At 53.1% G+C, this 11,468-nt stretch overlaps 1 protein-coding gene across 2 annotated transcripts in view; it reads left to right on the top strand.

Moving 5' to 3' along the window:
- SLC5A5 (solute carrier family 5 member 5) overlaps positions 1-10,926 on the top strand; it is a 12,483-nt gene extending 1,557 nt beyond the window's left edge. The window contains exons 3-15 of one of the 2 annotated variants that reach the window (XM_024767395.1): positions 158-209; positions 392-459; positions 1,589-1,743; positions 2,176-2,316; positions 2,397-2,526; positions 3,375-3,463; positions 4,184-4,296; positions 4,371-4,441; positions 4,878-4,964; positions 5,030-5,223; positions 7,310-7,434; positions 8,187-8,302; positions 9,413-10,926. In XM_024767395.1, the coding sequence (XP_024623163.1) occupies positions 158-209; positions 392-459; positions 1,589-1,743; positions 2,176-2,316; positions 2,397-2,526; positions 3,375-3,463; positions 4,184-4,296; positions 4,371-4,441; positions 4,878-4,964; positions 5,030-5,223; positions 7,310-7,434; positions 8,187-8,302; positions 9,413-9,577 (1,506 nt within the window). In that variant the 3' untranslated portion in view covers positions 9,578-10,926. Of the gene's footprint in view, positions 1-157; positions 210-391; positions 460-1,588; positions 1,744-2,175; positions 2,317-2,396; positions 2,527-3,374; positions 3,464-4,183; positions 4,297-4,370; positions 4,442-4,877; positions 4,965-5,029; positions 5,224-7,309; positions 7,435-8,186; positions 8,303-9,412 lie in introns of those variants that run through there. The other variant, XR_003006220.1, reaches the window with a different exon arrangement.
- The last annotated feature ends 542 nt before the right edge of the window (positions 10,927-11,468 follow it).

The following is an 11,468-nucleotide window of genomic DNA, read 5'->3' on the forward strand; positions in this document are numbered from 1 at the left end:
GCTACCCGAGCCCGCCGCGACCCTACATGGCCCTGCCCATCTGCCCCCAGTCACGTACCCCAACCACCCTTCTCCCCCTATCTCCTAATGCCTTCTTAACCCAGGAGCCCCCCAATGCCCCCGCCCCTACTCACCTGCCCGTGCCCTCTACCTGCAGATGCTGTACACCGGCATCGTGATCTACGCCCCCGCGCTCATCCTGAACCAAGGTTTGACTCGGGAGAGGGTGACGGGGAGGGGACAAAAGCTTAGAGACTGGACCAGGGGAAGGAAGGGGCAGCCCTAGGAGAGACTTGGGAGGGAAGTATCCTCCTGGAGAGAAGAGGGCCCAAGAGAGTGGAGGCCAAGTTTACACCCTGCACAGCGGCCTAATGGGAGGGTCTCCTTGCAGTGACAGGGCTGGACATCTGGGCATCGCTCCTGTCTACCGGAGTCATCTGCACCTTCTACACTACTGTGGTGAATGTCCCCCTTCCCCCACCTGACGTGGGGCTCCATGTCCACTGAGTGGGAGAGACTGTGGGCAGGCCCATCCACTCCCTACCTTCCCTTCCTCCGGAGGAAGCCTGTGTCCCAACTGGGCCTACTTCCTCATCTTTATTATGAAAGGTGATTTGAAAGGTTTATTGCTGAAAGTCCAAGGACAAGCTAGCTTCAGGCATGGGTGGATCCAGGGGCTACAACAGAGTCTTCTGGGCCCCTCTCCCATCTCTAGGGACCTCATTAGCTCCAGGCTTCCATCCCTTTTGGCTTCCTTCCAGCAGCAAGTGAGTTCCAATTTCAGGATGGGCTGGCTGAAGTCCCCGAAGGGCTCTGTTTGGCTGGCTCTGGTATTCTGTGAAGGATGAGCCACTCACAGATGTTTGGGTGGCTAGGGTGTTCTGATTGGCTATTCCTGGAGCTGGGAGCAGGGTTAGCTTCACCCAAGTGACCTGGGTGGGGGAAGGGGCTTCTCCAAAGGAAAATCCAGGGGCTGCCAAGACAAAAACATGAAGAACATGCCAGGGCTTCCCTGGTGGCGCAGTGGTTGGGAGTCCGCCTGCTGATGCAGGGGACACGAGTTCGTGCCCCGGTCCGGGAGGATCCCACATGCTGTGGAGCGGCTGGGCCCGTGAGCCATGGCCGCTGAGCCTGTGCTCCGCAATGGGAGAGGCCACAACAGTGAGAGGCCCACGTACAGCAAAAAAAAAAAAAAAAAAAAAAAGAACATGCCAAAGACATGAAGGCTGGATGGGTAAAAACAACAGCTAATAATAACAGTAGTACTAATAATGATAATAATGGTGGCAGCCATCACTCACTGAACACTTGTATGTGCCAGATGCTCTTCCAAATATTTTTCTTATAGTAACTAATTTAGTCCTCACAATGATACCCTGAGGAAGGTACTGTTATTACCCCCATTTTACAGATAAGGAAACCGAGGCAGAGAGGGGTATTGGTCCCAGCCACTGCTGGAGGCCAGGCCAGGTTGGCCCCAGCCAGGTCCGCTACCTGACTCCTTCTCCCTCCTACCTCTGCCCTGTCCTGTAGGCCCCAGACAGATTCCCGTCTGACACCCTGTCTCCCTCCCTGTCACATCTTGCAGGGCGGCATGAAGGCTGTGATCTGGACCGACGTGTTTCAGGTCTTAGTGATGCTGAGTGGTTTCTGGGTTGTCCTGGCTCGCGGAACTATGCTCGTGGGTGGACCTGGGCAAGTACTTGAGCTTGCCAAGAACCACTCCAGGATCAACCTGATGGAGTAAGTGAAAACATAAAGGGGGATACTGCCAAACGATGGAGCTGACATCTGTCTGCCCTGGGAGAAGCCAGCCAATGCCTCCTGCTCCAGGAAGCCCTCCTTGCTCCCCTCCCGAGACTCCCCACGGACAGAACCCTGGCTCCCCCCTCTGTACTCCCACAGCCCCCATCCCTCCATCTGGCCCAGACTTCTGCACCACCCCACCCCCTAGCCCAGACTGGGGACTGCAGGCTCTCTGAGCTCCCAGCTGAACATAGAAAAAATGTTTTCTGAATGCATACATGGATGATTCAAACTCCTAGTCACATTTCAGAACCTACCCCAAATATCCCTTTAAGGCCCATAAGGTGCAGAATGGCTATCTGGGGCACTTTGGGTGGGTGAAGTCAGTGTGGCATCCCCACATGGCTGACTTTCCCTGCCCTCATCCAGCTTTGACCTGGACCCAAGGAGCCGCTACACATTCTGGACTTTTGTTGTCGGTGGCACATTGGTATGGCTTTCAATGTATGGTGTGAACCAAGCACAGGTGCAGCGCTACATGGCCTGTCGCACGGAGAAACAGGCCAAGCTGTGAGTATTTGGGAGGGGCAAAGTGGATACTTCGGGGACGTGCTGCTCCCCTCCCCTTCTGAGACCACCTCTCCCCCCAGGGCCGTGCTCGTCAACCAACTGGGCCTGTTCCTGATCGTGTCCAGTGCCGCTTTCTGTGGCATCGTCATGTTCACGTTCTACCTTGACTGTGACCCTCTCCTGGCAGGGCGTATCTCTGCCCCAGACCAGGTGAGTCTGGTCCAGGCTCCTAGGCCACTTCTATCTACCCACCCCCACTGTGAACCTCTGGATGAGTCTCTGCGGGTGAGAGTGGAAAAGTAGAGACAGCCGGTGCAAAGGTCCAGAGGCAGGAAAGAGCTCAGCTCACAGGAGGATCTGGGAGGTGATGGGAAGCCATGGGAGGGAGTAGGGGAGGGGCATTTCAGACTCCCTGAAGGCTATCAAGGAGGAGATGGGACCATGGTCCATCATGAAATGATGACATTAACCATAATGACCCTCTCTCATGTCCCAAGTGTCTACTCTGTGCCTTATGCTGTTCCCTTCACAAGCAGTTAATTTCCCATCAAATCATTCAACATGTGATGAGGCCAAGGTTGCCATGGCCCTTGACGTACAGATGAGGAAACTGAGGCAGGAGGTCGTGGGTAGAGCAATTGCCTGAGGTCCACAGGCAAGTCAGGGGCAGCACCAGGGCCAAGACCTAGACCTGCACACCCTGGCGGGATCTCTGACCCTGGGGTTCAGAGCTGGCAGAGGCTGCAAGATCATCCCATCAGATCCTCCTCTGGGGTCAGATCCTGGACTGTCTGACTGTGTAACCTCAAGCAAGGTGTGTACCTCTTTGGTCCCACTGGCTCCATCAGTAAAGTGGGGATGACACAGGACCTTGCCTCACTCAGGTCCCAGGGCTCTTTGCATGGTATCACAAAGTCGATCGACAAACACACACACGCTAAGTGCCCACTGTGAGCCTGGTCTGTACAGGGTGCTGGGGACGTGCAGTGTAAGGACAGACAGAAGCCCCTGCCCTTGGGGTGCTGCTGTCCTGGAGGTTGACCCCCGACTCCCCCCAGTACATGCCCTTGATGGTGCTGGACATCTTCGTGGACCTGCCTGGAGTCCCTGGGCTCTTTCTGGCCTGTGCCTACAGTGGCACCCTCAGGTGAGTGGCACAGCTTGCTCACTTGGCCGCATCTGAGCCCGTGGGTCCTCCTTGTCTCTACCAGCCACTCCCCTGTGAGATGGAATGTTCTGGGCATGTCCATCATTTACTGCTCAGTCCCCATCAGGTGGGCTCTGGCAAAGGGCACACCCTGGGCATCAGGACCCCAGCTCCGGAGTCTTTACCGTCTTATTCCCCGGCAGGGCCACACGAGACTCCTTTCCCTTCTTTCTGTCCTCCATCCCCCGAACAAATGTTTGATAAGCACCTATGTGGCAGGTACTGCTGTTCTAAATACTGGGGCACAGCCATGGCCAAGCGGTCACCCACTCTTGCCCTCAGGGGCCTCACACTCTGGTAGTTTCAAATCTTCTACAACTTGTGGCCTGCTCCTGCTGTGACCAGAGTTCCATGAGACTGTTCTCTGCACCCCATTATTGCTCTGTAATGAGAACTTGTGTCATTTGTGGCCTTGGTCACGGGTGTCCTTGCTCCTGAGAGGGTGTCTCAGGTCTACGGGGGAGTGTGGAGATGTGGACATCTCCACTCCTGAGGAATTCTGTCACCCCTGCCTCTGCCCTCGGGCTGGCTGGGGGTCCTGGCAGGCCAGATGGTGTGGGCAGCTGGGGGCCTCCCCTAGCAGGTAGGCCCCAGGGTGTGTGTGGCCAATCCCTTGATGTGGCCTGAGGACACCCCTCTCCCCTCCCTTGTACCCGCCAGCACTGCATCCACCAGCATCAATGCCATGGCTGCTGTCACTGTGGAGGACCTCATCAAACCTCGGCTGCCGAGTCTGACCCCCCGGAGACTTGTCATCATCTCCAAGGGGCTGTGTGAGTTGGGGGGACCCGGGTGGGGGACCAGGGCAGCCTCTCCCCGCTGACAGTGCCATCCCCATCCACTACAGCACTCATCTACGGCTCGGCCTGTCTCACTGTGGCAGCTCTGTCCTCCCTGCTGGGGGGCGGCGTTCTCGAGGTGAGCCCCGCTCCCCACCCTGCCCTAATCTCCCCAAGAGGTGAGGCAACATCCACGTTGAAATGAGGCTCCGAGAAGGTTACACATGTCAGCGGCAGAACTGAGTTCTGACTGATGCCACAGGCAGGATACTTCCTGCAGCCACCTGGCCAAAAGCGGGGGGGATGGGGGAGGAGGGGCAGCTAGGAGCGGGAGTGGTGGCCTGGGGGCAAGAAGGGCCTCCTTCTGGCCTGGAGGTGGAACCAAGTTTGTCAAGAGAGAGAATCAGCATCTTTGGGAGAGAGGCAGGCACAAGGAGTCGCCTCCCCTTTAGGGCACAGAGGAGTCTCAAGGTCCACAGTAGAATTCCCCAGGTCTTCCTTTCCCAGCGGGTAAACTGAGGACAGGAAAGGTGGGAGAGCTCTGCTCTCAGTCTCAACCCCACCCACTCTCCCAGGGCTCCTTCACCATCATGGGAGTCATCAGCGGCCCCCTCCTAGGAGCTTTCATCCTGGGAATGTTCCTCCCCGCCTGCAATACGCTGGTGAGTGGGGGTGAGCGAGGTGAGGGGCTGGGAATACCCTCCACTGACACTGGGTCCCCCATCAGGGCGTCCTGTCCGGGCTGGCGGTGGGCTTGGCGCTCTCGCTGTGGGTGGCCGTGGGTGCCACTCTGTACCCGCCTAGCGCGCAGTCCATGGGGGTCCTGCCTTCATCGGCCGCCGGCTGTGCTGTGCCCTCGGCCAACGCCTCTGGCATCCTAGACCCGCTTCTCGCCGCCAACGCCTCCAGCAGGGCCTCCAGGTGAGCGAGCTGGTGTGAGCGGGAGGCGTGACCAGGGAGGGATCCTGGCCCGATTGAGAGGAGGAGCGGGGAGCAGGAAGAAGTGAGGGAAGGGCATTCCCAGCAGAGGGGAAAGAAAGTGCAAAGGCTCTGAGACCAGGGTTCAGTTTATTTATTTATTTATTTACTTTGGCTGCGTTGGGTCTTCATTGCTGCGTGCAGGCTTTCTCTAGTTGCGGCGAGCGGGGGCTACTCTTCGTTGTGGCGCGCGGGCTTCTCATCGCGGTGGCTTCTCTTGTTGCGGAGCACGGGCTCTAGGTGCGCGGGCTTCAACAGTTGTGGCTCGCGGGCTTAGTTGCTCCCCGGCATGTGGGATCTTCCCGGACCAGGCATCGAACCCGTGTCCCCTGCACTGGCAGGCGGATTCTTAACCACTGCGCCACCGGGGAAGTCCCCCAGTGTTCACTTTAGTGCATTCCAACTATGGTGAGGTTGGGGTGGATTTAATGCGAGGAGTAAGGATAGGAGAAGAGGTCCAGCCAGAGGAATCTGATTCTTTTCTTTCTAAATTGAGATATCATTTACAGACCATAAAATTAGCCATTTAAAAGTGGCTTTTAGTATACTCCCCAGGTTATACAATCATCACCACTAACTGAAGAATATTTTCATTACCTCAAAAACAAACAAAACAAAAAAGACCAAAAAATAAAACTCTGTACGCTTTAGCAGTCACTCCCCATTTCCACCTCCCTCTAGCCCCTGGCAACCACTAATCCAGTTTCTGTCACTATGGATTTGCCTATTCTGTACAGTTCATATGAATGAAACTGTACAACATACGGCCTGTTGTCTCTGGCTTCCTTCACTCACATGGTGTTTTTAAGGTCCATCCACATTGTGGCATGTATCAGTGCTTCATTCCTTTTATGGCTGAGTACTATTTCACTGTATGGATGGATCCATTTTATTTATCCTTTATCAGTTGATGGACATTTAGTGATTGTGAACAGTGCTGCTATGAACATTTGTGTACAAGTACTGGTGTAGACATATGTTTTCATTTCTCTGGATATATACCTAGGAGTGGAATTGCTGGATCATATGGTAATTCTATGTTTAACTTTCTGAGGAGCCACCAGACTCTTTTCCACAGTGACTACATCATTTTACATTCCCTCCAGCAATATATGAGTGTTCCAGTTTCTCCACATCCTCTCCGATACTTGTTATTTTCCCCTCTTAAAAACCCTAGCCATCCTATTGGGTATGAAGTGATATCTCATTGTGGTTTTGATTTGTGTTTCCCTAATGACTAAGGATGTTGACCATCTTTTCACGTGCTTACTGGCCATATTTATATCTTCTTTGGAGAAATGTCTCCTCAGATCCCTTGCTCATTTTTAAACCGGGCCATTTGTCTTTTCATTGTTGAGTTGTAATTTATATATTCTTTATATCTTTATAATGGTGGATATTAGATCCTTATCAGATGTACGATTTGCAAACATTTTGTTTCATTCTGTGTGTTGTCGTTCATTCTGTTGACAGTATCCTTTGATATACAAAAGTTTTCCATTTTGATGAAGTCCTGTTTATCTATGTTTTCTTTGTTTTGTTTTGTTTGGCTGTGCTACGTGGTTTTTAGGATCTTAGTTCCCTGACCAGGGATTGAACCCACCCCCTCAGCAGTGAAAGCAAGGAGTCCTAACCACTGGACCGCCAGGGAATTCCCTCTATGTTTTCTTTGGCTGCTTGTGCTTTTGGTGTCATATCTAAGAAACTATTGCCAAATCCAAGGTCATAAAGGTTCACAGCTGTTTTCTTCTTAGAGCTTAATTTGGTTTGATTCTGAGGGCAATAGGGATCCATGGAGGGTGATGAGAAGTAGCAGGAGGTGATCTGAGTTACATTTTAGTAATGCTCCCTCTGCTTGTGTGTACAGAATGCCTGAGGGTGTTGGTGGGATAGCAGCAGGGAAGGAGAACTGGCACATGGCCAGATGAGCAATAATGGAGGACTGGGCTGGGTCGTGGGAGTGGAGACAGGAAGAAGCAAATGGGCTGGGAGTGGATTTTAGACTCATGCTCAACTCTCCCTCCCCCAGCCTCGAAATGGACCCTGATCAACCCACCTTAACTGACAGCTTCTACGCCATTTCCTATCTCTATTATGGTGCCCTGGGCACAGTGAGCACCGTGCTATGTGGAGCTCTCGTCAGCTGCCTGACGGGTAAGGAGGGCGTGTAGCATTCTTAGAAGTCATCCTGTCCATCCCTCTGCCTCTAGGACCCACCTGACAGGGAGGGAAGGAAGGATCCTTCTGCCGGCCAAGTGGCCACTGTGCGCTAGCCGCATCTACACCCTTTGTACTGCATCACCTTCAGGACAACCCTCCACCTCGTGGGACTCGTCCTATTTTGCAAAGGCAGAAACAGAGGCATCCCCTATCCACCTCTCTGTTCCCTCTTCGCCCCCCAAAATTAAGCCTTTGCGAGAGGAAGGCCGGTAGGGCCACGAGACGCTGTCCCTGGTGCTGATATATCTTCTCATCAAGGCCTTAGCAATTCTGCGCTCCTCCAGGAATTCTGAATCCCATGGAGAAGTGGAAAGAGATCAGAAGAAATCAACAGAGATAATAGTACCTGTTCTCGCTTCCTGAGTCTCAGACTTCACATTCACCAGGCCTTTATTGAGTCTTTCTCTGTTGGGCAATATTCTAGACGATAAGGACATAGGAGTGAACGGAACCATGTGCCGGACCCTCCTGGCCATCCACTGTTGTGCTACTACAACCCCTCACTGTATAGATGAGACAACTGAAACCCAGAGGGGGGCAGAGACTTGCCAGTGTCCCCAGTGGGTCACTGTCAGATCTCGGATTGGAAACCATCAGAGCTCTCCCTTCCCCTCCCCAGGGCCTGGTCTCCAGTCCCCGCCCCCCACCCCTCGCTAAATAATTCCATTTTCTCTCTGCCCCCTCAGGCCCCACCAAGCGCAGTGCCCTGGGTCCTGGTCTGCTGTGGTGGGACCTCACACGGCAGACGGCATCTGTGGCCCCTAAGGAAGAAGTGGCCGCCCTGGATGACAGCTTGATGAAGGTCAGTCTAGGGCTGTGCTCTCGGAGTTGGGGGAGGGGGAGTGAAGTGGCTTCGGGTGCTCTGTGTGTGGCCACAACTCAGGGAAGTGACAGGGTGAGTCAGCATGTTTGTCTTTCTCAACTTCTCCTTACCTCCTGTGGAAAGGCTCAGTTGGGAGCTAATGTGTCTTCAACACCTTCCCCTTTAACAAGCACAGAGCAGAATTCATTTTCATCGTATCTGTTTTTACAATTACTTCCAATCTATGGCAAGTGAAACTGGTTTGTCTTTTGGTGTTGATATAAAGTGTCTCCTGAAAAGAAAATTGCTTAATTCAAAAGTGAGTCAACTTAGGAAAACTCTTACATAAGAAACACCACAGGGAGTAGACCAACCTTGGCCAAAGCCGTGTGGCTGCTATTGGAATGTCCTGAGTTTAAGAAACATTGTCCCTGGGGGGTCTGATCCAGGCCTGCTCTTGCTTTGGAATCCCTGTTTCATTCCCTTATTTATTAAGCACTTGCTGTGTACCCAGACCTGTACTGGCAGGAGCAGAAGAAAGCTAAACCAAGAAAGGAATAGGATCTAAGCAGGTGGTGAATATTAGGAAGAAAATAAAGCAGAATCCTATGATGGGGATAGCCTCTTGGAAGAGGGGACATTAATAGAGTCCAGAATGAGAAGGAGACAGCCATAGGGAAATCTGAGGGAAGGGCATTCTTGGTGGAGGGCACAGCAGGTGCAAAGGGTCTGAGGCCAGCGCAGACTCAACAGTGAGGGCTGGGGAGGGAGTGGATTTGGCTTAAGTGTTTTAAAGCTCCCTCCAGCTGCTGTGGGAAAATATTCATTCTCTGGAAGAACAATAGGCAGAGTCAGAGAGAGGATGTGGGCAGGCATCCATGGAAGCTCTGATGGCCTGGACTGTAGGTGACACGGGCACGGGGGAGAGAAGTGGATGGAGGTTTTTGAGGCAGAAGGGACAGGACTGACCTGTGCACTGGACAAGGGGATATTGTGCAACTCTGCCCAGGTTCTGTCCTCCCAGGCCCTCTGTCCCCAACTGGAGGATATCTGAGCTGACACAGCAGAAGTGGTCTTTATGACAGGGTCTTTCTTCTCTCCTCCCCCTAGGGTGCTGAAGAATTGTCCCCAGGAACCAAGAGGCCTCCTGACTTCCTGCCCACTGACGAGGACCATCTGCTCTTCCTGGGTCAGAAGGAGATGAATGGAGCTGGCTCCAGGACCCCAGGCAGTGAACATGACAAAGGTCTTAACCTGCGAGAGACAGACCTCTGAGGCAGTCAGGAACTGACCGCCTGGGATGGAACCCCAGGGGAGCCAATCCCAGGCCATGGGCCGATGGTCTTGGGCTCCTATTGGCGAGGCCACATCATATGCAAATAAGCTCGGGACTGCACGTCCCTACCCTATGGGAAGAGGTGAAGCCCCACCTCCAGAAAGTCATTTTATCCTGCCTTCTCCTTCCAGCTGGACCCAAGTCTTAGATGCTGCACCCCTGCCCACTCCCCCAAAACAAGGCCAGATATTTCTCTACCTACAAAAGTAAGATATTGGAGTCCCCTCTGGACAACATGGGAAAACCCCAGGCCCAACACTGGGGTCTGAGAAAGACCCCAGTTCTTCCCTGGGAATTATCTGAACCTTAGCAATGATTTTGGACGTCCTCAGGCCCAACCCCTTGTGCCCACTTCACAGGTAGGGAAACCAAGGCCTGGAAAGGGGCATTGACTTGGCCAAGGTCACAGAACAAACCAGACACTCATCAAGAGTTAGACACCAGCTCTCCCTCCTTCATCCCTTCCCTATTTTCCCCCCTTTGGAGGGACAGACGTCACATGGCCTCTGATCTTGTGAGGAGGAGGGAAGGAGAAAGGAAGAATAATGTTTTCAGCCTTCCTTCTGTGCCTGGACACTTTACCCATCTCATCCATTAAGGACCATGAGCCCACTTTACAGAGGAAGAAACTGAGGCTCAGTGAGGTTGCCTGAGGTCACACAGTGAGTCGGGTCAGGTCGGGGACAGACCTGGGTGCTGCATGAGGCGGAGGCTCCGTTGACGATGTGTTGCTGGTATACAGGCGAGCTCACATACCAGAGACGCGTCTGACCCTTGGTTGGAGACTTCATCCATGCACATCAAATAAATGGACTCTTGATGTTCTGTCTTCTCTGAAAAATCATTTTGGCTGTCACCCTAGATCTCCTCAGTCAGATCTGAGTGCAAATCTCTTTATCACTATCCCCGAGCCTATGATGAATAAACCTGAGTATTTAAAGCATCAGAGCAAGGTGATCACTCCCATGCTAGGGTGCATTACCCTGCCTTCCCAGACACACAGCTTCTCTCCCCTCCTGACTCCCTCCCAAAGGATCCCCTCCTCACTGCCCTTTGTACACTGTCCCTGCACCAGCCCCTGGGGTTTCTGTGACACTGAGAGCTGGCTGTACCCACCTCTGCCCACAACTGCCATAGCTCCCATGGCCTCCAGAGAAGCGTCCCCTGCTCACCTAGCAGTGGGAGCCCTTATACTAGGTTCAATAAGGTAGCCCCAAAATTCACATCTACCTGGAAACTCAGAATGTAAGCTTCTTTAAAAATAGGGTCTTGGCAGGTGTACTTGGTCAAGTTAAGATTAGGTCATACTGGGACTTCCCTGGTGGCGCAGTGGTTGAGAATCCGCCTGCCAGTGCAAGGGACACGGGTTCAAGCCCTGGTCCAGGAAGATCCCACATGCCACGGAGCACTACTACAAGCCTATATGCCACAACTACTGAGCCTGCGCTCTAGTACCCGCGAGCCGCAACTACTGAGCCCAAGTGCCACAACTACTGAAGCCGGCACACCTAGAGCCTGTGCTCCGCAACAAAGAGAAGCCACCGCAATGAGAAGCCCGCACACCACAACGAAGAGTAGCCCCCGCTCGCCACAACTAGAGAAAGCCTGCATGCAGCAACGAAGACCCAATGCAGCCAAAAATAAACAAATTATTAAAACTAAAAATTAGGTCATACTGATTAGAATGGGCCCTGAATCTAATGACTGTGTCCTTATTAGAAGAGGAGAAAAGACACAGACACACAGGGAGAAAACTATGTGGACAAAGAGGCAGAGATGAGTAATGTACGTACAAGCCAAGGGATGCCAAGGATTGCTGGAGTCACCAGA

The sequence above is a fragment of the Neophocaena asiaeorientalis genome, unplaced genomic scaffold (genome assembly GCF_003031525.2).
Source record: "Neophocaena asiaeorientalis asiaeorientalis breed wild unplaced genomic scaffold, Neophocaena_asiaeorientalis_V1.1 scaffold87, whole genome shotgun sequence".
NCBI lineage: Eukaryota > Metazoa > Chordata > Mammalia > Artiodactyla > Phocoenidae > Neophocaena > Neophocaena asiaeorientalis.